Here is a 27737-nt window from a genome sequence, read left to right as displayed (position 1 = left end):
ATCGTGTTTTGACCCACGTCCCCGATTGCCTCCTGCAAATCGTCACGATGTTGACGACAACGCACGAAAGACAACACTTTTTAACGTTGTGGGTACGCCATCGTGATGCGTGCGGTAAATTGTCGGTCCTTCCCGACCCTCCGACCCACCACCGTCGCCGCCGCCGCTGTAAATTCGTGAGGGAATATGTGTCATTGCGGTGGATTTTTTTGGTGCGCCCGCGTGACTTTTTTTTTACATCGCCTTTCGACGTGAAAGGCGTAATTTTATACCGCATTGCAATGCCGCTGCAATGACAAGAAGAGGGCGGAGGAAGGAAAAAAAAGGGCGCGAACGTGCGAGCGCGCGGCGCACATGGACTCTCCCTGCGCGAACCGGTTGCAACCGGTTCCCGCGCGTCCGTCCGACGAGCGACTTCACTTGAGGGGAGGGGAATATTGAAGGGGAAAGAGACGAAGTGGAGAAGAGAGGCGTTGGTGGAACAGCAACAACAGCAGCAGCAGCAAACAGCAGCAGCGGCGGGCGGGAGACACACGCGGGCGGCCTCCAGCTTGCACCACCGGGTGGGTCTCACCACACGCGGGGCAACCACTGCCGAGGTAAGAGAGATGGGGGGGGGTGGTGGTGGTGGTTGTCCCAGGTCGCCATCGACAGCAGCCAGGCGGGCGTGAGGCGAGACTCGCCCCCCCCCCTATTACGGTGCAAGGGAGACGCTCATCCCCCCCCCCACTACGTCTCCCCCCCCCCCCACTACGTCTCCTCCCCCCCCACTACATCTTCCCCCCCCACCCCCGTGTATTGCGCGATCAGTTCAACAGCCCCCTTCGACCCCCACCACTGCTCACCCCCCCCCCCAATTAACTCCCCCCGACTCACCCCCCACTACGTCTCCCCCCCCACTACGTCTCCCCCCCCCCACTACGTCTCCCCCCCCCCCACTACGTCTCCCCCCCCCCCACTACGTCTCCCCCCCCCCCACTACGTCTCCCCCCCCACTACGTCTCCCCCCCCACTACGTCTCCCCCCCCCACTACGTCTCCCCCCCCCACCGACCCCCCTCCAACTCACCCCCCCTCCACCCCCCTCCAACTCACCCCCTGCCCCCCGCCACCTCCCGCTCGTGCACGCGGCTCCGCTGTGCCCGTCCTCTTCTCGCTCCTCGCGGACCCTCAGTTGTACGTGGAGGAGGAGGGGGGGGGGGCTCAAATTGTTAGTGGTGTCGTTAATTGTTTAATTGCTATTGTTATTACCATTAGCATCGCTTCTGATGATTGTTGGGGAGCCTCGGGCTGGCTGGCTGGCTGTGGTGGTGAGAGGGGGGGGGTGATACCGATTGTTTTTGTTTTCAAAGCGATCTTGCGCGAGAGGGAAATAATTGTGTGGATGTGTAAATGTTACCAAGTTAGACGAGCTGTGGTGATTGCTTTAAGTTTGTGGCGGTGGTGGTGGTGCTGATCAGAGGGGGGAAACAACAGGGGTGGGGGGCTGCGAGGGAACAGGACGACGGTGTGGTTGTTTTGTTGTTTTAAGAAAAAGAAGTCGATGCTATTGGCGAGGGAAAGTGCCGCTGTCGATGATGTTACAGAGTTTAGACGAGGTGGTGGTGGTGGGGGGCGGGTGGTGAGAAGGGATAAGAAAAGGCGCGCGCGCACGCGCGTGCTCTCAGTCCCATTGGAATTCGTAGCGCGGGCGCGTGTTTGTGTTTGAATCCGCAGAGCGGATTGGCTCTATCCACTGCTGCCGTAGCTACTTTGGTCGTGGCGGGATTCGAGGCTCCTCCACTTGCTCCTCTGTACTCTTTAGCGCTCTCACTCGCGCGATTCGTTACAATCGCAGCCTTGCTTCGTGGTTGTTAAGACCGCTTCGCTGGGGTGGGTTTTTGTGTGTGTGTTTTTTTTAACCCCGTGCTTCTGAACGGTGCGTTGTTTATCGATCTGATGTAAAAGGTGCTTTGCTTAGGTTTGGAGAGCTTTTCTTGTTTTCGCACTGCCCTAAGATTGGTAAGGATTTGTAGGGCCTCCGTGTGTGTGTGGAATGCATTTTCATTGACGCCAGCCTTTCTGGCTATTGTTACCAGCTGCTGTGTTGCACGGAGTAATTTTAATGTAATTATAATTTAGTCGCTCCGCTGTATTTTGCTTGGTGAGCGTGGTGTGTGCTGTGGGCCTGGTATGGTGTATGCGTGCGTGTTTATTATCGGGGTTTTCGCCCGTTCCTCGGGTTTGTAATGCAGCCTGGCCAAGTCTGATGCTCGTCGCGGTATGTACGGCGATGTGTCGCGACTTGGCTAAGCATGGTAATACGGGGGCTCGGGAATTTTGTTCGGAATAATGTTGCGGTGGGCCCCGTGCAGAGAGACACGCGAGGCCTAGTGTGGACGGGCCCCGTGAGCGAGGCTGAACGGCGGGGGTGGAGGGAGGCCCAACCCAACGTGGGCCTAGCCGCCCACCCCCCCCTCTCTATAACATGCAAGAACATCGAGGGTCTTGGATAAACAACAAAAAATGCTATAGTAGTTTTTTTTAAACGTACAGCAAACTTAAGAGAGGGAGTTTTATATCTTAAAAGTGGATCGGGCTGTGGCTGGGCGTGGCGGGAAGGCGGGCTGTGTTTGTATGCTATACGCTACCGTTTAAGCACATGGCACACGCGAGCGGCATGAATGGAAAATTCCACCCAGTCGCCTGCACGTAGAGTAGTGGTGTAGTAGTGGCGGTAGTGTATGCACAACAGCTGTGACTTGAAATCCGCGGTGAGGCGCATGTGGGTAATGTTTATGTGTGGGGTGGGGGGCAGCCTATAGGCCATACGTGTTGGCCATAGGATAGGCGGCGGAATTTGGATTCTTTTAATTTTTGATGAGCACTTTTATTTGTGGGAATGCGAATTGTACATTTGTGATGGATTTCAATTTGTGTGTGAAATGTGGGTCACTTTGGGGGAAAATATATAGCAGCCCCACATGATTATACATCGTGTTTGTAATGTACTGTATACACGCGTACGTCGATTGATGTTCGAAACAAAGCATGCTTATGCTTACTGTATTCTGTTAAATTAGCCAAATATTCAGTAATTACTAGCAACCCTGTTGATAGCCACTAACTATACAGTATAGCAGTTACTCCTTGGCTCGCTGTAAATCAACGCGTTTACCTTTGCAATTTTTTTTAAAATTGTAAAATTCGACACGCTTTACAATTTTGCCATGATCATTCTCTTGACTTTTTTTTTACGACAGACTTGTTATAAAGGAATTGATGAGCGGCATGGGACTCGACAGTTGCCTTGCAGCTTTTGAGAATGTCTCATCACATGACAAATATTGCTCACGTGGCTTTTATTGAATGTTTATTAACCAATTCAAACGTAGATAATGTACAGTAATGTAGACATTGGTCCAGGTTTACCATGTAATGGGAGGCTAGGGTGCTTTTCTGTACGGTATATGGAAACGCACAATACTGTACAGTACTTGGTCAAAGCTACGGTAACATATAGATTATGCGTGTATTGTTCACCTATAAGAGTCATTTTTTGTTAAAAAGGGCTTTTATAGGAAAGTAGAATACATTTTTAGATGTGTAGTTTGGTGTAAAAACTGTTCGATAGTTTTATATGCGGCAGGGAATGATATCCAACTTTACTTTGCGCTTGGTAATAAGTGCAATGTGTTATGTTCAATATTCCTCTAAGATTACTCAATATTCTATTTCACATGACTGTAAACAATATTTTTTACAAATGATTGTATTAAACAGCTTGGAATATAAACGCACTTGAAGTTATATGATCGTGAAATGTAAGGTTTACACCTCACTGGCTAATCTAGGAAAAGGGAGACTATTTTCCTCTTCGTGGGAACAGTTGGTCTCACTAAAATACCTTGCAGTGCAATTAGTGCCCTTAATTGCAGAGAAGTGTGGAAGCACTGGTGGCCCAACGTTTTGGTTGCAATATTATGTCTATGATGTAAATTAAAGTATTCACAAAGCAGAATTCGCTTGTATGACTTAAAAGAAAATTGCAGTATTTTCTGATCAGTAATGAATGATGTAATTTTTAGAATGAATTGGAATTTCTGTGAAACTTGAACATTTGAGAAAGAGGCACACATAAATAAGAGTTTTGCCCTGTTATTTCACTGTTCCATTATCCACACCTTCATGACGTGATTTTCCCAGAATTTGGATGTTTTTGACCGCATAAAGCAGCCCTATTCTTGGTGCCTCTATTTCACTGAGCAAATATTTTTAAAAAAATCATCCCAAATTTATTACAAGGCTGTGTTTACACAGAATCGCCGAACATGTAACAAAACGTAATGGTATTCTTTGGTTCTTTCGGTAAAGTCACGTAGATAGAAATAATACAAATAAAGTGAATTAACAAAACCATGACGTTTCGATCACAACAAGCGATAGTCTGTTTTATTTTTCTTATTTTTATTCACTTTATTTTTCTATCTACTTGACTTTACCGAAAGAACCAAAGAATATTAATTCCTGCAGTCACGAAAGTTTTAAGTCAAAACGTAATGGTTGGTGCCTTCGGTCTCAAGTGACATGAGGAAATGCAGTATTAACGTGTCACAACATTCTCAAGATAACTTTAAGGGGCAGTTTGTGAAGCGGTAGCCAATCCAGGGTTTAAAATCGCTTATGAACATAGCGTTGTGTTTTTTTATAGTCTACATTTTGTGAACTTTGGAATATGTACTTGAACACTTGGACTACCCAAAATTATTCCACGCTGAAAGTATATTTTAGCACTGAGTCACAAATTTTTATTTTAATCTTACCTGTGGGGTGGTAATATTACTGATAAAACATATTTTCAAATAATTTTGTGACCATTATCCTTTTTAACGCAGTTCCTAAATAAATGGAATTTCCATAGTTGGATGTATTACTATAAATTGAATATTTGCAAACGGGTTGAAAATGTGTTCATTTTGATTTAAAGCTTTCGTGACTGCAGGGATTCATATTCTTGGTTCTTTCGGTAAAGTCACGTAGAAGGGAAACAATAAAATATATAAAATACATTATTTTTATTGTTTCCCTTCTACGTGACTTTACCGAAAGAACCAAGAATATATAATGTGTTCATTACCACGCTGACATTTTCTGTTATGGTAATTGCGTTATTTAAATGTTACACTGGTATAGTGATATACTCTAATTATATACTGTTATTTGTTGATCATTATATTGACTTGTGATTTTGTGTCTCTTGCAGAAGTTCTGAAAAAAAAATTGGAAACTTATTGTAAAACCCATGCCAGCCATTATGACCATGTTGGGAGACCACGCAGCTCGGCAGCTGCTGGACTTTGGCCAGAAGTTGGACATTGGTTTGCTAGACAATGTGGTCAGCTGTCTGTATCAGGGAGAAGGTCCACAGGTATGTGCAAAAGGCAGTGGTTAGGATTATCAGGAAGCACATCATGAGCAGCAAATATGACATTAATTTGGCATGGAACCTTTTTAAAATATGAGGATAGGTTTTCCCCTTTTTCTGGCAACAAAACAGGTGTTAAGATGTTAAAACACCAAACTGAAACCTTTTTCAGGGAATCATGTCTGCATTACCACAATACTTGTGGTCAGAATGCAGACAAAAAACATACTCTGATAATATATGCATTGTCTTTGAAACTGATTGGTCCACGCCAGAGACAGCTTTCTTTCGAGCCTAGTCTCAAACGGTGTTAGACCAGAAGATGCATGATGTATTATCAGGTGCCAACATATCCCACTATTATACAATATCCATAATATTAAACTAAAATTTTTTTGCTTTTTCATGATTTCTTGATTATGCTTAAGATTGTCTGAGATTTCAGAAGAATGAGGTAGGATGTCATATAGCAAGTTGTAACAAGAGTATTGGGCTGTCAGTATTTGAAATTATATTTTGTTAATGGTTAAGTGCTGGATTGAATCCATAGGTGTGTTTGTTGTGATATGGTCTGCTGGAGTGCATTGGAAGAGATTCTGCGGGTTGTTTTGGAACAGGGTGTAATAAACGTGTGTGCTTTGTTAGCATACCCACACCTACCGCAATTGGTCGGCACAAGTGCAAACATTTTGCACCTATTAGCATCTAGGTCTGAATCTCTTGCTGTGGACATGAAATAGTTTTATTTTTATTGTACTGAGAGTGCAATAAATTTTTTAATGGCCCAGATGTATGTACTTTTCTGTTTGGCATAGTTTTAATAGTAAAAAAATACAATGATTTTCAAGCAATCCCTCCCACAGAAATATTCTTGAGCATAAAATTAGAGTTCAGTACCATCTCACCTGGCTGTCAAATGTCACTGGTTTCAACAGCAACGTGTGGCCCAAGAGGTCCTAACGCAGCTCAAGGAGCACCCCGACGCGTGGACTCGGGTTGACACCATTCTCGAGTTTTCCCAGAACATGAACACAAAGGTAAGGCAGTTTTTTTTTTAAACATTAAATATGTGCTGTTAATAGCTCTTGAGAGGAGCGATTTATTTTTGCCAGTGTTTTTCTATATTTACCAGTTGGACACTGACAATGTTAAGAATGTAAAATGAAGTGTAGAAACTTAATGTAGTAAATATTAGCAATAAAATCGGTATGGCATATATTATATCTGCCATAACAAATTGTTTGTCTCTCTTTACAGTACTATGCTTTACAAATATTGGAGAATGCTATAAAAACCCGCTGGAAGATTCTTCCAAGAAATCAGTGTGAAGGTACCAGTGTTTATAATTAAACACACTACAACACTTGAGATTATGCGTTTTTTGAAAGTCGTGATGTGTTTTAATGTACACTTGCTTCACTTGTTTATTTTTAGGAATAAAGAAGTATGTTGTTTACCTTATAATTAAAACATCACAAGAACCTCAAACAATGGAGGTAAGGTGCTTTTCTTGAATATAGTGCAGAGTTTAATGGATGCTTTTAATCCGTTTTTATTTATGTATGAATAACATTTTCCTCATTTTTACAGAAAGAAAAGGTTTACCTAGGAAAATTAAACATGATTCTTGTTCAGGTAAGATTTTATTCTATCCTACAATCAAAGGCTGTAATATGTTGTGTTGAATGCGCATTCCTTTTTTTCTATTTCTAAATATAACAGATTTAATTGTTTCATTGGCAGATTCTGAAACAAGAGTGGCCCAAAAACTGGCCCACATTTATCAGTGACATTGTAGGTGCCAGCCGCACAAGTGAATCGTTATGTCAGAACAACATGGTCATTCTCAAGCTTCTCAGTGAAGAAGTATTTGATTTTTCAAGTGGACAGCTCACACAGGTCAAAGCCAAGCACCTCAAAGACAGGTGAGTCTGAGGTAAAAGGTGTATATGACTGCAGTGTTTAATCAACTGTGTAGAAGAAGAAGAACTTCGACAATGTAGGCTAACAATATTAATGTTTTGATTTAAAACTTTCGTGACTGCAGGGATTCATATTCTTGGTTCTTTCGGTAAAGTCACGTAGAAGGGAAACAATAAAATAATAAAAATATAAAACAATAAAATTCTCACGACGTTTCGACTGCAACACAAGCAATCATCATCAATGACTTTACCGAAAGAACCAAGAATATAATATTAATGTTTTACTTTTAGTGGTAAAAGTTGTTTTTCATCATGGTAAATTGGCAAAAAAATATATTATTCAAAGGTTTCACCGTAACATGACAAAGATAAATTGCATGGTGCATTTCTGGGTTTGAAAGGCACATGAAAACCTACTCAAACACCACTTACCCATGGAGAATCACAGTGCTTTGCTGACAAATTAAGACCATGATGTGTGTAGGTCAAAATATGGCTGGAAGTGCCTGAAGGTTTGTATGTGTGTGTCATTGTTAAAATAAAGAATACCTAAACGTATTACTTTGAGCCTCAAATTGTGCGCTAAAGCAGAAAAGGTTATTCTTTTTTTCCAGGTTCAACAATATAATCACGGCATTACAAATCTGGTATATTCCACCTACATTTGGCTTTCACCAATCCTTGGAGAGAGCCAAGGTGTGAGGTGTTACCAGCACAATTACTGTTACTTGGATTTGTAAAGTTCAAATTGTATTTGTTGACCTTGGGACTCTTCATTATATTCACAATGTTCTATATCCAATAGAAAACAATGTGAATCATGAAGACCCCCACTAGGTTATACAGTACATCAGGTATAATTTATTTATATCTGTTGTGTTTTTAAGTTTCCACAGCTTGGGGATCAGGATGTGATGCATGTGTCAAGAATAACTTACATTTGTAACAGTTAATATTTTCTTCATACTTACATTTTTGGAAGAGATTAATATGCATTTCAGTTTTATTTCTGAGTAGCTGATTGCACACTTTATTAGCAAGGTCTATTATATCTAATTAAACCATAAATTGGGGCACACTTGGTTAGTAGAGGGTATAAGTGTGCATGTTAAAATTAGGGCTACATTAATTTGTCAATAATTTGAGTGCTTACAGTCTTAAAAGATTGTGTTTGTTTCTTTTCTGCAGCATGTGCAATGAATTTTCTCAAATATTCCAACTCTGTCAATTTGTGATGGTAAGTAAATCTATTAAGGTATCTATTAACTGAGCGTTGCACATACAAGATTTACATTTATTGTAATTAATTGTTCCTCTACATCACGTTAATTATTTTGGTTTTGTTGCATTTTTCTTTAGGAATCTTCGCAGAATGCTCCACTTGTCGCAGCCACACTTGAAACTTTACTTAGGTTTCTCAACTGGATTCCACTTGGCTACATATTTGAAACAAAACTAATAAGCACCTTGGTATATAAGGTAAGTGTATTTCACAAGTTCTAAATATGCAAATGTTATGTTCTTATACTATACATACAATATGCAATATATTTTGAAAATGTTAATGCTGTCAAGTATACTTATTCAGAAGCTCCTTGAAGTGCTGTGTTTTCATATCAGGTTGTTCACATGAACTAATTGTCTAAATTGTTCTGCAGTTTCTGAACGTGCCAATGTTCAGAAACCTGACGCTTAAATGTTTGACGGAAATTGCGGGGCTCACTGTGGTTCAGTATGAGGAGCAATTTATCACCCTCTTCACACTCACCATGATCCAGCTCAAACAGGTATGACATACAGATCGCAGATATTGAATGCAAACATTTCTAGTCCACTCCACTTTCACAATGATTGGGATACAACATTGAGATGCCTCGAATAGGTCTGCTTGATCCAGGTCCTATATGTTTTACACTTCGAGCTCTTTCAAATATAAAGTAGAAAATGAATCGCGACCAGGTTCGCCGCAAAATATGCAGCAAAGCTACCATCTCACTTCTACTGTCGAGTGGTATGGCAGAACCTGTATGGTAGGCATGCGTGCAGTGGCTGATTTTTTTTCCCACGTACAAAAGTAGTTGATGTTTTTTTGTCATACTCTGTCTTGTCTGCTTACAGATGCTTCCGCTCAACACAAATATCCGGTTAGCATACTCGTCTGGGAAGGATGATGAGCAGAACTTCATCCAAAATTTGAGCCTGTTCCTGTGCACGTTCCTCAAGGAGCACGGTGCCGTAGTGGAGAAGCGCGCTGATCTTCGTGAAACCCTCATGGAGGTCAGGGCGGGTCCCCAACAACTTTGTGCCATTTTTTTATAGTTCCCATATTTTGGTGTGCTGTTTTCATTTAGTATATCCCTACGTGAAACGTTGTGCTATGCATCATGATCACCTGTTTCCTTGTGATTAATATTAGTTAATTCATTCAGTCAGTCTCATGACAATATGCTTTCTTTGACACTGTACAAATCTAAAATGTAGATTGTGCAGGTAACATTAAAAACATGCGTGTAATGGACAACACATTTCACATTGCCAGTTTGTTCGACCTTACTAGATTTGTTAAACACGTAGGCTGTCACGACCAGTATTATTCATAAAGGTTTTTGGGTTAGATCGCATTATTATAAATGTATGGCAACCCTCCACCACCTGACATGGCCAATCAGTAAAAAATGTGTCACGTTAACAAAACCCCAATTAGCCCACCGGTGTGTTTGAAGAGTGAATCCACAACATTTAGAATTTGAGTACGACGTTTCGCTGGTAATTACATCTGGCATTTTCGGGCGATTTGCCAGAATAGTGAAGCCATTCCACCTGCTTCCGGTCTTAAATAGTGCAGGATGACGTCATCATTGTTGAACTCCATCAGGTTTCGAGATCAGGTGGGGTATTGCAATTATGTAATAGATCAGTAATCAGCCACTTAGCATTTGACTCCTCGATAAGGAATTGCAATATGTATTACTAGTTTTACATACAGCTTTACATTTTACTGACTAAATGGCATACTGAGCTGAAGCGGGCTTAATGTTGACAAATATAATGAAGTAGATAACACAGTTGCTCTGAAATATTCTTCACTTGAAGGCTTTACACTACATGGTGCTGATCTCGGAGGTGGAGGAGACTGAGATTTTCAAGATCTGTCTGGAGTATTGGAATCATCTGGCGTCCGAGCTGTACAGGGAGAGCCCCATGCCAAATTCTCCCTCGCCACTTTTGTTGGGTAACCACCACCCAGAAGTGCCGCCCAGGCGCCAAATTTACTTACCCGTCCTTTCAAAGGTAAGGCAATAAATAGGGAATAACAAACACGTGCTTTTTATCAGACTTCATTTTTAAATGTTGTAAATAATGGGTCAGTCTCTTTGAATATGGTTGAATGATTCTACAGTATTAAGGAGGAGGGCATTTGACCTGTGCTTCAGGTGCGGCTCATCATGGTGAGCCGCATGGCCAAGCCCGAAGAGGTGCTGGTTGTAGAGAATGACCAGGGAGAGGTGGTGCGTGAGTTTATGAAGGACACAGACTCAATCAACCTCTACAAGAATATGAGGGAGACACTTGGTATGGCCTATCATGATAATTCACCCATGTTTTTCACCATGTGTTTTTCTGTGATGTTACTCCTCCCCTGCTCTCCCACGTAAAAATAGCTTTGCACTTCTGATGTGACAAACTTGTATCATTTATCTTAGATCAAATTCTGGTTTGCATAATAAATAACTGTAAGCTTAAACAGCTGTCATAATATTTAATTTTATATAAGCCGTGTAGTATTTTTAAGGTTAAGTAGAACATAAACTAAATCTATTTAAATTAGCAGTGAAATAATTGAAGTATTGAAGCTTAACCACATGAGTAGTTTGTAATAGGCATAATTCCATTAAATCTTATTAATTATTTACTTTGACGTGCTGATGAAATGCAGTGTACCTTACTCACCTGGATTACGTGGACACGGAGCGCATCATGACAGAGAAGCTGCACGCACAGGTGAATGGCACGGAGTGGTCATGGAAGAACCTCAACACGCTGTGCTGGGCCATCGGATCCATCAGTGGCGCCATGTACGAGGAGGACGAGAAGCGCTTTCTGGTCACCGTCATCAAGGTCCGTGACAACCAGAGCAGTCGCTTTCATATATAACTGTTGTAAGGCACCGTGATCGGTATTGGACACGTCGAAACACTTTTTCACTGTCCAACCGAGCCACGCGGAGCAGCAGCTGTGCTGCTTGACACACGTAGGTGATGTGGTAATACTGGGCCCTATACTGATTGTTGTGCCATGCAATTAATGCATCATTATAATCAGCCACTTACCCTGTTTGGTGCTGAGCTAGATTGAGATGTCTTTGATAGTTAGCGTATCACAGTTTGATTCCTTTAATCATCATGTCCAAAAGGAATGTGATCGCTAGCTAATATAATTGATTTACAATATGCTATACTTATTGTGGACCAGTTTCCCATATTGTGTGGTTTTAATTTGGAAAATTCTGGCACCAGGACCTCTTGGGACTTTGTGAACAGAAGAGAGGGAAGGACAACAAGGCTATCATCGCCTCCAACATCATGTACATTGTGGGGCAGTACCCTCGTTTCCTGCGTGCGCATTGGAAGTTTCTCAAGACTGTCGTCAACAAGCTCTTTGAGTTCATGCACGGTAAGGGTTGCAAGGTAATGCTGCCGTCTCTACACTTTTGTTTGAAATGGCCTTTTTGAGTCATTCAAATCATGGCAGGAAATCCTTTTAACTTTTTGGCAGATTACAAAGAAATGTGGTTGTCAAATGTTAACATTCTTTACCAAGTACATCAATCTAAAATGTACACTGAAGCATATGCATTATATCATTGTATTGTGGATTGTAATTTATGAATAATTGCTGAGATGGTTTTGTTTATTTTTAGAAACGCATGATGGGGTGCAGGATATGGCCTGTGACACATTTATCAAGATTTCCCAGAAGTGCAGACGGCACTTTGTGCAGGTACAAGTTGGAGAGGTGATGCCTTTCATTGACGAGATCCTCAGCAGCATCAACACCATCATCTGTGACCTCCAGCCACAGCAGGTGTGACTTAGAAACTGCACTAGTTTGAAAATGCATTGTTTGGAATGCGTAGCCTTGATAACTAGTAACTAGATAAAATACTACTTTTTTGAAGATGGCATTTTATTGATAAGTGCAGAAATCATTGATTTCATTGCAAGATCTGTAGGAGGACAAAGTGGCATTCTTCTGGAATTCAGCAACAAGGTGCATGCTTGTTTCCTGTCCTTTATCGTTGGTCAGGTGCACACATTCTATGAAGCGGTGGGATACATGATCAGTGCCCAGACAGACCCCATTGTGCAGGAGCACCTGATAGAGAAGTACATGTTACTGCCCAACCAGGTGTGGGACAGCATCATCCAGCAAGCCACCAAGGTACTTGGAAACGCTACCCCCCCCCCCCCCCCCGCGAGCCACGTGAATAGCAGCCACTCGGCTACCATCATTTTTCATAACACTACTACATGCAATGTGTATAATTGTACTTTTTATTATGTATATAGCTGTTGATAATAGGTTTTTCCCCTTTTTTCTGGCAACAAAACAGGTGTTAAGATGTTAAAACACCAAACTGAAATCTTTTACAAAGAATCATGTATGCATTTACCACTGCTTGTGATCAGAATGCAAAAAAAAACACTAATATATGCATTGTCCTTGAAACTGATTGGTCCACACCAAGGGACGGCTTTCTTTTGAGCCTCGACCCAATTGGTGCTCGACCAGATGACGCCTTTTCTCTGGTCTTAACTTTTTAAATAACAATGCATGCATACAATGCATTAATATTGGTAACCAAATGCTGCTATCTGTTTTTTGAGAAGGAAAGTTGGAGCGAACCATTTTTCCTTTTATGCCCACCCTCCAGAACGTGGACATCCTCAAGGACCCAGAGACGGTGAAGCAGCTTGGAAACATCCTGAAGACAAATGTGCGGGCGTGTCGTGCGGTCGGGCACCCGTTCGTCACACAGCTCGGGCGCGTTTACTTGGACATGCTGAACGTCTACAAGTGTCTAAGCGAGAACATTTCAGCTGCCATCCTTGCCAATGGTGGGTCACAGGCATGTTGCTTGCACGCAATGCCAGCATCTCGCATGTTCAGTAAGACTCTTTCTGTTCTAGATGATTGGCTGGTTTAATACAATATTTAAAGACCTCTGATTGCCAAGGTAAATTGCTTGTAGTTAAACCGACTAACTTTACTACAGTAAGTCATTGACCTTTTACTAGGGTTATATAATAGTAAAATGATGCAATAGTTGAATGTATAACTCAAAACTTGTACATTATTGAGCTGTGGTAATGTAATATTTTATAGATAGTGATATAAAAATGTAAGACCGCTGATGTGTGATAGATGATGTCTGGTAAGCTGCTCTTCCTGCTGGTGCCACTGCTCCCACTAGTGGCGCAGACAGGTGGGGCAGCCTGAGGATTTGAATTGTTGGGAACTTGTCTGATCTCGTGTTTTGAAGTGCACAGTGTGGAAATGTGTAAGTGCATGTCTGTATACATCTGTTTGTTGGCAAATGCACACCTCCATCCACCAATAATTTGGGCTGACATGTGCGTTCCTGCTTGTGTATGCCTGTGTGCTTTGTGCATATCTGAGTGTGTTCCACTCAGAACTCTGACTTTACATTGGTAAACATTATTTTTAACCTTGGAGTTGTCATTTTGCCTGAGCTCTCATTCTGTTATACATCTCAAGTCTGCAGGACCCCTCATACCTTTGTCTGTTAATATCTCTTGCCACTTCCTTACCCCACCGGCTGTTGAGACCCTCATCTATCGATTCATCACATCCCAATGTTGCTATTGCAACTCTCTACAGCCGCTCCAAACGTATCTTCTCTAAGTGATCCAAAATTATACTGCCAGACTTCTCACCAGTAAATGAGACATCGTCACGATCCTCCAGTATCTGCACTGGCTCAATCCAAGCAAATTTAAATATCACACGCACTAACGTTAAGATCCTCCACAAACTCATGCTTGTCTACCTATCCTCATCTCACTCTTTTCAACTCTATGCATTCTCCACTCCAGCAATCAAGACTTTCTATCGAAGCCTCCAGCCACCGTTTACCTTTGGTGGGAAGTCATGAATTCTCCTTGCCACTACAGTAATGGAACTTCCTTTCCCCAACCATCTCTCCTGTGACTCCCTATTCAAGTACAGGATCAAGACCTTTCCTTTTCTCTGACTGACTGCCTTTATTAAATGTCTACTGCGTCTACAGTGTCTTGAGATGCGATCGAATTAACACAGTATGTAAATCATCCATAATAGAGGTTTTTTGGGGTTAGATGACGTAAATATATAAATGTGTCATTAAAACCCACCTCCACCCAATACAGACATCTCCACAAATCTGTCACCTGATGAAGCTAGTTGTAATTACTGGCGAAACGTCGTACTCAGATTATAAATTATGTGGCTGGGCTCTCCCAACACACCGGTGTGCTGTACTAGTGACGAATTGGCATGTTCTGTTTACGTGACGACCCTTACTAGTTGGCTGTGTTGGGTGGTGGCAAGTTTTAATAACACATTTACGCGATCGAACCCAATAAAAAAACCCTCTTATGGATGATATTGGTCGCGAAAGCCTACGAGTTAAACTGACTAAATCATGTTATATACTTAGCACCACACTCTAAATTTGCTACTTGTCTTATTTGGGTTTACTGTTAACAATATTTTTGAGTTTCCCAGTATTTTGTTAAACATTTTTTGTGTGCCTAAATTGCAGGTGAGGTTGTTACAAAACAGCCCCTTATCCGTAGCATGCGAACAGTCAAAAAAGAAACCCTGAAACTCATCTCAGACTGGGTCAGCCGCTCCAATGATCCCAAGCTCGTAAGTAGAATTCTAGCCACTCATGAAGAACATGACAACCAGTTCAGCAGCTCTTGAGGCATACAACCATAACCCTCTTGCATTTACCCAGTCATTGTTTTATGTGACCATAGGGATTTCAAGGATGTCCTCATTCGGGTGGGTGTTCATTTGACCAAAGGTCTAACATTTTAAATAGTACTGGGCTCAGATTGATGTAAAGCTAATCTGGGGATTAACTCTGATATTTAAATTTTCATGTGTATATGACAACAGTTATTCTTCCATGTTATATTGAACGAATGCTGAGAGGTTATTGCAACAGTAACTGATACAACTTATGACATCCTAACAGAGCTTAAAACTCATTTGGTACATTTAGAGTTGAGAACAATAATAAATTTTGTTTTTAACTATAAACATTTGTGGCCTCCCAAGGCTTTTAAGGTTGATTTGTATCATTCATAGGCAGGGTTAGCTGAACGTCTAAATTGCCTCAAGTCTTATGCTATACACATGTTAAATTAATGATGCTCGTTCATTAATGAACCAAGTAATTTGCGTTTTTAAATCTAAATTGAAAACTGATTTCTTTAGAACTGCTTTTTGTGTTTAGTTCTTCCCCCCCCGCACCTCTAAAAGGCATGGTTTTCTACGAAAGAGGTTCTACATACACAATCCAACGGAGTGATTCGAAATCTGCTAGAAATCAGGTTATTAATTTTACATACAGTTTATCGGTGTGTTCTGCCAAAGGCAGGGTAAATCATTCCTAAAGATGTTATCCCTGTGTTGCACGTGCGTGTGTGCACCCATCTGTAGGTGGCAGACAACTTTGTGCCACCCCTCCTGGATGCTGTGCTCATTGACTACCAACGCAATGTGGCAGCGGCTCGGGAGCCGGAGGTCCTGAGCACAATGGCGACCATAGTCAACAAGCTGGGCGGGCACATCACCGCCAGCATCCCACAGATCTTCGATGCCGTCTTCGAGTGCACTCTCGACATGATCAACAAGGTGTGTGCGCGCACTTCACCAGCCATCGTTTGCAGTGAAACTGAATTTCTCCATATAAGATTTTTTTCTAATGCATTTACATGCATTTGTAATACGTATGTACCTCAATATACAATTGAGTTGCATTCTGGAATACCTGAACCTTCAGTGAAAAATCTATATCGAAATGTATTTCCAATCGGATCCCATTGTATAACCTAGCGTGTTCCTTTGCTATTTTCTGACCCAAAGCCTCTTGAAATAACACTTTTCAATTTCAACACAACTAATATATTTTAATTAATCAATCTGCAGAATCGTAACGATAGGTGACTTGAAAAGAAATAGTGTACATTGTAAGTTACAAACCAGAACTGCAGTTAACGTCATGCGAGGTGTTGAGGGGGTTACTTTGAAGGTGAGGGATGGGCTGTAGGAGCATCTGGCTCCCCCTGTGGTGGAACAAGGGGTGACGTTACGAAACGCGGTGGCCAGGCAAATGGCCTGGAACTGTATAAAATGTATACACGGACAAATAACAATGCATTTACTGTAGGCATTTAGATTTTTAAGCCAAAATATAATTTAGGATTTAAGAAACGAAACAAACCGAAAAAAGTGTTAATTTATGAGGAGCATAATGTATCATCGTAAATAAAATTAATGTTTATCGGGGTACACCTATAAAGGGAACTTTAACGACAGTGGTTGTACCTACCCCTAGTTAAGTCTGTTACATGATTCAAATCGTATTCACCACGTAAATGTAGTGTTATTAAACTCCGCTGTTCTGTGACCACGGTGCCTCCACAGGACTTTGAAGAGTTCCCTGAGCACCGAACTAACTTCTTCCTGCTGCTGCAGGCAGTGAACTCGAACTGCTTCCCAGCTTTCCTTAACATCCCACCTGCTCAGTTTAAGTTAGTGCTTGACTCCATCATCTGGGCTTTCAAGCATACAATGAGGAATGTTGCAGACACTGGCAAGTATTATTTAAAACGATATTGTTTTTTTTTCTTCCAATTGCCAAAGCAAACTGTATAAAATATTCACTGTAGCCCTGTAATGAACAAAAGATGGGCTAGCAGGTCATCATGGTGAAGTTTAATTTATTTTTAAAGCAATGCATTTTTCTCTGATTTTGTATTTTCTTAAATGTATGTTTTATGATTTGTTTTGTTGTATACTGTCTGGGATAATTAACTAATTGTTGTGTGTCTGTGGGTGGGTGTGTGCTTATGCAGGGCTTTCTATCCTGTATGCATTGCTACAGAATGTTGGACAGGAAGCAGTAGCTGCGCAAAGCTTCTACCAGACTTACTTCTGTGACATCCTGCAGCACATTTTCTCAGTGGTGACAGACACCTCGCACACTGCGGGTACAGGGCTACATTCACAACTTAAACAACTCGCACCTGTTAGAATAAAAAAACAATCCATCTGATGTATGGTACAGTGAAAAAAGTTGTATGTCACCTTAACAGTGATACAAACAGTACAGATATATGATTAACTGTATGCACAATTTATTCTTTCCCCAATATAACTTAAACATTAGACCAGAAGAAGTCCATTCAGAGGTGGTATGGTGGTTTAGAGGTAAGATCTGGCACCAGATTAAAATGGAAGGAACCTAGTGAGTAAACTTGGTTTCAAGTGTAGGGAGTTGATAATCCCAGCCCAATCACCAGTGAGTTTACAAAAAAATGTTGACAAAAAATCTGGGCTAGCTGTGCATATAAGAGAATTACAAATATTGGTTTGACTGTCATGCGCAACATTTCTCCCTATAGCGGGGCAGGTGAATCACAGGTTACATGAGATTTAAAAAACAGTTCTGGGATATCATCTTGCACAGACCATTCTCTAGCATTGGGTGATGCACTGCTCCGCGAGAGTTATAAATTGATTATTGGTCTCGTGATACGATGACGATAGTGGTTAGGATAAAACTGGGGTCGAAAATACTGGCTCCGTAAAATTATCATAATGCAGCTGCATAGTTGCTGACTTAAATTTTAATATTGATGGTGTGAACTCCCTAAAATTGTTTACCCATCTAGACATGATGATTAAAAGAAAAGCTTTGGTTAACTTTTTTTCTCAACATTTTGAACATGTACAGTGGTCCATACTCTTTGGTTCTTTCGGTAAAGTCACGTAGGTAGAAAAAAAAATCACGACGTTTCGATCGCAACAACAAGCGACCGACTTCAGGTGAGAGAATCTGACTGCTGTGGACGAGGCATTATATTGACCCGAGAGGGGGGGGGAAGAGTAGATTCCTGCAGTCACGAAAGCTTCAAATCAAGAATGTACAGTGGTGCTGAAGAGCAAAAGAAAAGTATATAAGTCAGCTCCTTGTACCCTATAATTGATCTAAATCGTTTAATACAGCAACTTTAATTTACCGAGTGGAAATGTGTAGCTTTAAAATTACAATATTTCCACTCGTCTTCGAAAATCTCGGTGCTCAAAGGAAACGTCACCACCGAGACTCGAAGCACTTGTGGATGTTACCCACATATTTTCCCATGATGTCGTTAATCTTTAACATTGTACAATTATTGCATAACCAGACATCTTTTTGTTTTTTTGTGCTATAATGCATGCAAATATGGGATGCTTTTTTAAACTGTGGTGATACAGGCCTGACAATGCATGCCACCATCCTGGCCAACATGTTCAGTCTGGTGGAGGAGAATCGGATAACGGCACCACTTAACCCTACGAGCCCTGCGATCTCAAATCAGCCGTTTATCCAGGAGTATGTCGCCAACCTCCTGAAGTCTGCCTTCCCACACTTGCAGGAGTGAGTATTGTGGATTTACTCTCCCTATGTATTTTTATTAACCTTTGCCAAATGATTACATGCTTGGTTAAAAAAGAGCATCACCTTATTCTGAGACAATAAACGGGATTTGGCGTTTTTATATGCATGTAAGATTATCAAATGGTTTGTGGAGCGTTTATGTGAATGTATATTAAATTCATAGTTAGGTCAATAATCTAAATGTATAATGTAATCGTCATGAGCCATTAATTGTCCACTGCTGGATGCAGGCTTCCCCTTAGTGTCACCATCCCTCATCATTCTGTGCTTTTATGAACTGATCTCATTGCTGCTTTTCCACAGTGGTTGACCGCTCAGGCTTGTTCTCTCCTTTGGCTGCCACTCAGTTTCCAGTCTCATCCACCAGCTATGGTGCTTTCTTTTGGTTATGTCCACCGCAAGCTCACTTTTATTTAGTCAATAAGATGTATCTGGTGTGCATTTGGTCTCTGATACTTCTGTTCCTCTATCCCTCAGTGCACAAGTAAAGGTCTTCGTAACCGGGCTCTTTAGCCTAAATCAAGACATCCCAGCATTTAAAGAGCATCTGAGAGACTTTTTGGTACAGATAAAGGTATGCTTATGTTTTTAATCACTTGTTGATTATTTATTTTAATATGCATCCGTTGTATAATCGCATATCCCGTGCATTTGCATAACATGAGTGCGCACGAACTTGACTCAACGTTGTGGGATACGAGTGATATCATCACTGCACACAGACGCGCTTGGCCACATGCCAGCCAACAAAACTTTTTCAAATAGAGTATATAACATGACCTTTTTTTAGGTGGCATCATTTCAAAGTGAACAATTAAAACGTTTAGAAATGGTCATGCTTATAATTGGCTGAGGAATTAGTTGGGTGGCAAGATCTGTAAAGAGTAGTAAACAAGACTTTTTGTAATATCTCATATGTTGCTGCTCTATCTTATTCGTTGACAGGAATTTGCAGGGGAGGACACGTCAGACCTTTACCTGGAAGAGCGTGAGCAGTCCCTGCGTCAGGCCAATGATGAAAAGAGGAAGATCCAACTGTCAGTTCCTGGGATCCTCAACCCCCATGAGATGCCTGAGGAGATGTGTGACTGACCCTGTCCACCTCATCGGGCCAATTGAGTCAAATCACACCCAAAATCTCAAACAGCAGCAGGTGTTAGACTCCAGTGCCGACCAACCCAGCCGGGCGCGTTTCCTCCAAGTGCCTGCCTTCAGAACAAATGGGAGATGCCAGTGCTGATGCTGGAAATAGTTTTTTTATACCTTTTTTAATTTTGTGTTTGAAAAAGTTAACTGTTGGTTCCCAATTCTCACCATCTCCCATAGCCCCCACATGCCAATATAAAATGTGCATATGTTCCATTTAATCGGTTTTATTTTACTGGAGGTAATACATTAGAAGGCAGAAGAATAACATTGGAATATTTGGAAATAAAATTCCCCAAGACCAATGAATTATGTAATATATAGAATGTTTCTGAAACTTCGTAAATAAAATTATCTCAATGATACTTCAGCAGACCTTGTGGGTATCACAACAGCCTTTCCTTAATATCTGATTAACAATCCCACTTGTACACGTGCACATTAGCACTAGTTTTGGTATTGAACTCGTTATGATGTATAGACAGTGTGAAATCAATGTTTCAGATAATTGCACTGAGATTTAAAACCTGGTTTTGACAGCTAGATGTGAAGAAAACTGCTATACTGCTTATGCTCAGCTAAATTTTTGAGCATTTGAATAGTAGATCGTGAAATGCATAAGTTTGAATTATAGCTCCTACAAAACTGTTTCATTCTTCATTGCAGATTCATGTCCACTGCAATATCTTTTTGTCCAGATCATGAATGGGTATTTTTCCATTTGGTGTTATCTTTGGCCATCTGTATAAATCTCCATTCCCTTGATGGTGTCAAGGCAGTTTTACCGAGGTTCCCTTTGTTACCATTTGTTTCTTATTTAATAACTGTTATTTTTTCCTTTATCTAGGCTGTTTTCTTTCATACAACTTGCTTACTGTAAATGATAAGGGCTGCATTTACTGTACTACAGCAAAACTGCGTGGTTTGTCACCACCATACACAGCTGTGTAACACTACTTCAGGGGGTCTCCAAAGATGGTGAGATGAGCATGGTGTTGTCGCATGCAGGGACCGAAAATGCCATATTCAATTGAGCCATTTATAGACATCCCTTCACCTGAGTAAAGCATTGTATTCAATGTTGTGTCCCTCGTTTCCAACCTAACTACTGTGTGACTAAAATAAAAGTACTGAATCGTATTAAGTTTTCAAAATAACAATTTCAACCATCGGCCAACTACCTTTTTGGTATTCACAGTTGGTATTCACCAAATTATCCTTTGGTTAACTGGAAGCAAAACTGAACACTTGTTTGGTTTGTACCTACCCTTGGCACTAGCTTTAACACAGGTGAATGTTGGTCTTTTTCCAATTGTTTCCATACTAGCAGTGCAAACCATTTGCAGTGCATAAAATGCCTTCCTCGCTAGCCTGGCTTTACAATACTTGCCCCCTTCAATTTGGATAGCAGTTGAGATGTGAACCCCTGCACTGCTTGACATGCCATGCAGAGGATGACCATTGCTCTTACTCATTAAAAGTAAATTTATTGTGATTTGCCGTGGTACTCATGACATATATGCTCTATATCACGTAAGTAGATATTATTTATTTGGCCCCTTTTTTACATCTGGAGATATGTATGGAATGTAGTTTTGAATGTAATGTGTAATGTAGTACTGTAAGTTTATTTCTCAGCTAGGCCACGCATTTTCAGTATTTGAATGAGTCAGGCGTGGGAGGGCTGTGTGTAGTGCGAACACATGAATGCAGTTGTGCTTTTTTAATCAATGGTTGCAACCTCAGTATGTTGGCTTGCATTTTCTGTTGTATACGGATAATTGTTTTGACATTTTAAAAATGTGTTGCAACTTGGTTTGAACGTGGTTGGGCAGCATTCTTTAATTGGAGTGCTGATATGTAAAATCTGGTATATATCCCATTTATGGGATTAATAAAAGTAGAAACTTGTCAGATTGTGTCTAACGTGTCCCTCTTACAGGCTGAAGCATATCACAAAACATAAGCTCTTTAAATTAGTTTTACATACAAATTATTTTAAATGTAAAAAATACAACTGGTTATTGTTACATACTGTCAGTAAGAAAACTGTCTGATTTCTCAACATCACCTGAACTGTTTGGATTTATTGTTAATATACAACTTTTGACAAACATTGCATCAACATTGTACAGTCATGTTTTATAAGGTTTTTAAAGACTTAGAACTGACATTAGAAATCAGTTTCCATCAATTACATATGCTACATTTGATTAAAATGCTTCATTTCATTGCTGTGTTGATTGAATTTTTAAATCAATCGTTTTTGACGGGGATGGCGTAATAGTTTATCCGTTTCATATAAAGCATTCCCATTTTCATCTGAACGATTGAGCTGTTGTAAAATAAATGCTATAATCAACAAATTGTATTCTCATGTGCAATTGGTAAAAACTCAATGGACTCTAAAATACATTGTATCAAACTTTTATTTGTTACTAATTTAGGAAATTATTTCAGTATACTGCCAACTTAAATGATGAGTCAAGCCTTTAGCAACCATTAATAATGACTCCACTGGCACAAAATAGAATTGCTCACAGATGAATTATAAAATTGGCCAGGCACTCAATTTGAAAGCTTTTCCAAGTATTTTCAAGTTTGCTCAGGTAATGTCTCCTCGTTCAAACTCGGTGCATCTTCCATGATGACTGTGGTGTTGGGCAGCATATCATCCACCAGTATCTTGACGAGGCCCTTATGGGACACCAGTGGCAGGTGTGACAACTCCAGGTACTTCAGGTTCCTGTGGAATGACCATAAAATTGTCAATAGGCGCCTAACTCGATATTTAAAATGTATCTAAACTCATGAAAAAGTGGCTCCTTGCGTGTGGTAGGACTCTCACGTGAGGTTGTGGAGTGAGGCGAGCCCACGGTCTGTTATCAGTGGGCAGCCTGTGAGGTGCAGCTCCTCAAGGCTCTCACGGAACATATGCAACCGGTTGAGACACCAGTCATCCACGTTTGGGCAGTTCCGCAAATACAATGCCTTCAACTGCTCCATCTGCTCTGTATTTTTTTGAAGAAAAAAAGTGTCAAACGTGCGGGGTGCAGTTTACCCTCGAAAGGTTTGAATTTTATGCTTTTTGTATGCTAGCATACCACCTGTGCTCTGAAGAACATCCTAATATTAAATATTGTATCATAAGTAGAACATTGCAAGCGATTACCAAAATCTTTTTATATATAAACATGTTACAGAATACATGTTTACAAAAATTGTGTGCAAGCACAAAAATGTTGCATAAGTGGATAAAATAAAGATCATACCCAAGTTATCAAATCCATCGTAGTTGATTGGAAGTCCACTGGCATCGACCTCTTCCAAATTCACATCAACATGCTTCAAAAAGTCCCAGCTGAACTTTCCCTTCTTAGCCCTGTACCACGTCTCTTGCCCTGCAAATCTGCAGTGAGATTTACTCCAGTCAATCACAATGCACACTGGAAAAATTGGTATTACTGCTACTTAAACCAATTTCTACATAACATTACTGTACAATATAGTATTTTAGTTTGTATTTTAATAGTTTCATCCATTACATCTGATAACAGCAAAAATGTACAGCGATTGAAAGTATGTGGTTTTTATTATGCTCATGTCGTGGCACATTACCTTACACCTCCTCCTCTGGAGAGGATGAAATGTGCAGCTGCCACATTCTTTCCGTGCCTTTTCTTCGTTAATTCAAAATTTCTATTGCAAATAAAGTGAAATATAAAAACTTGCACATTAGGCACCCAGAATATATTTTTTAAATTACCCTTTTAGCAGCATGTTACTGAGTGGGTGACATTACCAAATACACTTGAACCAGAAGCCAAATACTGGAGGAATATAGCCAACAGGCTTGGCTGCAGTGTTAATTTGGTCAGAATTCTTGATTTGTCTTCAATATACTCTTTGGTTCTTTCAGTAGTCACGTGGTTAGAAAAAAACAAATCACGACGTTTCGATCGCAACACAAGCGGTCGTCATCAGGGTGACATGAACTACGTGACTTTACCGAAAGAACCAAAGAGTATGGATTTCTGCAGTCACGAAAGCTTCAAATCAAGATTGTCTTGAATATATTTCACAACCTGTGGTATTCTAGTAAAGTAAGTCTGTGGATCTATCTTCCGTCGTTCTCTTAATCTCGACTAAAACATTAACAAGTTTTGTCCACTCTTGATTTGTTACATGTTGGTGTAAAGTGTGCACATTTTTTTTATCCCCTCCCAAATATTAGGTCAATCGGTGAACTCAGTATATCGTTTTGCATAGTCAATTACCATGTTTGTTCTTCAGTGCAATCATCTCTAATAACATTACTGTCCTTACTTACTTGAGACTGCACCTACGTTTAAACTGCTTTGGTCTTTGGTAGGTAGTCAGTTATCTCCATGGTTCATGATTTTCATCCACTCAGTCATGTTGCTAACATTATTAAAAGCACTGCTGAAAATATTTTCGGTACCAATTTCATTTACAAGATAAACACTGCTCACAGCGCCATGCGTAGCATTTCGTTTCATGTTGGACCGATGTAATTGTTTTTAAACAACAATTGAGTCTTAAAAACAAAAATTGTTTTTTTTTATGTTTATACAGAGTAAGCGTGCTACTTGAAATTACTCAAAAATATTTAACGAAAATATGTCGTGTGCAGCGATGAGCTCGCACTTGTTTTGTGACTGGAGACGCCAACGACGGAAGAAATAAACGGAGTTGACCAGAAATTCCACATCAGAGAAGCGATTGTAGTAGTGCTGTATCTTCGTTTTCCATTGCTCCTTGGGGTTGCTGTTGTGTGCCCACCTGACACCTGGCCCTGAGCACACCAGCCTCCATCCATGCACCTAATCCATAAAGACAGGCAATTACTTTTGATCGCTCGGTAAAGTAACGAGATTATTTGACCTCTTCTCTTGTCCTCGACTCGGTGATATCGAAACGCTTTGCAAGCCCACAAAATATACGTTCTGTTGACTTGTAATTGTGGTCATATGCACCTCGCATGCATTGATCGTGGTCATATGCACCTCACATGCATTTCAACTGTTGATTAGAATGAGGAAAATGTAACCTTGGAGGATTTGCTTATTGTGTTTAACCCGAGACCAGGCGTGACCTCGCAGTTGCGAGAACTTATCTCCCTCGCCTAGTACGTGGCCATCCATTTAGTACGTATGCAAAAATATGTAAAAACTAGACCCCTCCCCCCCTCCCTGTACGCACGCGTACTTATTACACCCCCTCCACCTGCTGACGTACGCTTGACGCACCCCCCCCCCCCGAATTTACTATACCAGTGTGTAACGCGCTTGACGTCACTCCACGTCGACCAGCCCTCCTCATTAATAATCATGAGGTGACTACCTCAACATCAAACAGCCCCCTTCATTAATAATCATGAACAGGTGACGTCCTCCAAATGGACACAGCCCCCCTTCATTAATAATAACGGTGACGTCACTCCACATGGAGGGGCGAGGCGCCTCCTCCCCCCTCCTCGGCGTCAACTGACAACCCTCACTACAAAGGCAGAACCCTCACGTCACGCGATCTCCGTCACGTTATTGAGACATAGAAGTAAAAAGGACGTCATGATGAACAAGGGATTATAACCTTAAAATGAAATGTGTCACCGCGCCCTTACAAATTGCACACGAATGGATGCAATGAATATCACGTGGCGGTCTGCTTTTCGCTTCCAAGTTTCAGATTTAGTGCATTACATCCGTCCTTGGACGGACAAAAGGCGAATCCGGCCGATATTTAATACACGCAGAAACGATCAAGGATGAATAATATTAACGTGTTTAAGCAAACAGATAGTTCACCGCCAGACTACATTGTCAGTAGACCCCCCACATGCACTAAATGGATAGTCCCTATGCATGAGGTTGTGGGTTCAATCCTGACCCTAGCGCCTGTATATTTGGAGTTTGCATGTTCTGCCCGTGGTCGCGTGAATTTTTCTCCGGGTCCTCCGATTTTTCCCTCAACATTTAGAAACATGAATTTAGATAAATTGGCTGCTATAAATTACCACATGATAAACCAATTCGTTGAGCTATCATTTGTGGCCGGGTCGCTTCTGAAAAAGAGCTATATAGCATAGTGGGTCTTACCTGGTAAAATAAAAAAAATAATTTAGTTTATTTGCAAATTACCCGCGTTGAGAATGGTGGTGCAAAGCCGGTAATTTTGAAATCACTGCTATTGCTGGAACCATAACCAGATGTTACCATTCTTGCATCTCAAAACTGTCATTGTTGGTCAATATAAAAAATATAATGTACCAATAAACACTAACATTTAAATGCATGTGATAGCTGTTGTGCTGTGCAAAGTTTACACATGGTAAAATATTGTAACCCATCCATTGGATCAATCCAATTAATAAAGTTACACTGTGAATGAGTGAAGCACTCATAACTACACATTAACAGGTTTTTTTTTTTAAATTACTGCTTGCCGTAAAATATTTCCAATGTTAATCCACAGCACGCTTTAAATCATCTGTGAGAAATGCAAGAAAGTACTCTATCGCTAACCAAATCACAACATGAGGGGTCCCAAACAGTAACAATCTTAAGACTATAAATGGCACGCATGTGATCTTGCGAGCAGCAAGACAGGTGGGGGGTCACTGTAAATGTGCAAAACCTGAAATAGATTACTTGCTCAGGCAACTTATGGCGAAACGGCCTCCGTTGGAGGATGCTCGAAAGATGCAACTCTTGAGAGCATTTGCCATACCCGTCCACGCTAGCCAAACGCATTGGAAGGTGTGGTGGAAGAACCCACGCTTTATCTCACCAAACGCAACCTGTCGATTGACTTGTGACGAGCACGTCGACTGCTAGGTGGACACAGGAGAATTAACAACAACAACAAAACTTGCCCACTAACCGTAGTAGTGATAATACGACACAAAACCAGACCGTTGAAGCGCTAACATGCACAATCGAAACAATGCGCTGTGCTCATCTCCGTTCGCAGCGCGGAGCAAGCGTCGGGAATGACACATTAGCACGCGGGGGCCAATGGTAACTTAAAACCCACAAAGTGGGCACTAACCGTACTTTGCTTTATCGACCTCGACAGTAAATCACCACGATCTCGCGACTCCGACGGTCACTGGCAACACCGAGGCGAACTGAAGGCTGCACAAACGCCGCGCGGCGTCAGCGAGGGAGCGGCACTGGGCAAGCCAAGTGGACGGCTCGAGATGCACTCAGCCTCCTCTGCGCTGCGCTGCGGGAAAGGAGCACGAGGCCCACCTCCCTTTCCAAGCCGGCGGTGTCAACGCAAAACATGAAGCGACAATCGAGCAGCCAACAGCTCGCACTCGAGATAAATAACGACGACGAACGACCGAACGAGAAGACGCGAAGAGCCGCGCACTCACACGCATCACCACGCGCGCCTCCATCGTCCCAGCCGCCGTCGCTATCGTGACCCCTGAGTGACCCCGCGCTCCCACTCCCCACAATGCGGCGCGGCGACGACTGACCCCCCACCACCTCCTG

General features: G+C 41.4%; 2 protein-coding genes across 8 annotated transcripts; one reads left to right on the top strand and one right to left on the bottom strand.

Annotated features, from left to right (window-relative positions):
* The first annotated feature begins 44 nt into the window (after positions 1–44).
* On the top strand, positions 45–22445 carry XPO1 (exportin 1). 7 transcript variants are annotated; one of them, XM_032948126.2, is made up of 25 exons: positions 45–563; positions 5242–5406; positions 6339–6440; positions 6661–6733; positions 6838–6899; positions 6994–7038; positions 7147–7328; positions 8517–8565; positions 8688–8807; positions 8987–9115; positions 9447–9605; positions 10422–10619; positions 10763–10901; positions 11266–11447; positions 11846–12002; positions 12250–12413; positions 12636–12770; positions 13264–13447; positions 15154–15260; positions 16062–16256; positions 17049–17217; positions 17480–17614; positions 18885–19047; positions 19546–19642; positions 20014–22445. In XM_032948126.2, the coding sequence occupies exons 2-25, from the start codon at positions 5281–5283 to the stop codon at positions 20158–20160; spliced, it is 3219 nt and encodes a 1072-aa protein (XP_032804017.1). In that variant the 5' UTR covers positions 45–563; positions 5242–5280; the 3' UTR covers positions 20161–22445. The 7 variants fall into 7 exon arrangements, with proteins under 7 accessions (XP_032804017.1, XP_032804010.1, XP_032804015.1 ...); XM_032948119.2 differs by having other exon boundaries at positions 46–599; XM_032948124.2 differs by lacking the exon at positions 45–563 and adding an exon at positions 1097–1175.
* On the bottom strand, positions 22282–27724 carry DMAC2 (distal membrane arm assembly component 2). Its single transcript, XM_032948128.2, has 6 exons — positions 27617–27724; positions 24883–25058; positions 23833–23913; positions 23487–23623; positions 23063–23225; positions 22282–22960 (listed from the first exon to the last, which is right to left on the bottom strand). The coding sequence occupies exons 1-6, from the start codon at positions 27638–27640 to the stop codon at positions 22810–22812; spliced, it is 732 nt and encodes a 243-aa protein (XP_032804019.1). The 5' UTR covers positions 27641–27724; the 3' UTR covers positions 22282–22809.
* Positions 27725–27737: the final 13 nt, after the last annotated feature.

The sequence above is a fragment of the Petromyzon marinus genome, chromosome 6, assembly GCF_048934315.1.
Source record: "Petromyzon marinus isolate PM22_M1 ecotype Great Lakes invasive population chromosome 6, UKy_Petmar_22M1.pri1.0, whole genome shotgun sequence".
Taxonomy (NCBI): Eukaryota; Metazoa; Chordata; class Hyperoartia; order Petromyzontiformes; family Petromyzontidae; genus Petromyzon; species Petromyzon marinus.
The sequence above is the reverse complement of the archived record's forward strand: the minus strand, read 5'-3'. Positions and strand labels throughout refer to the sequence as shown.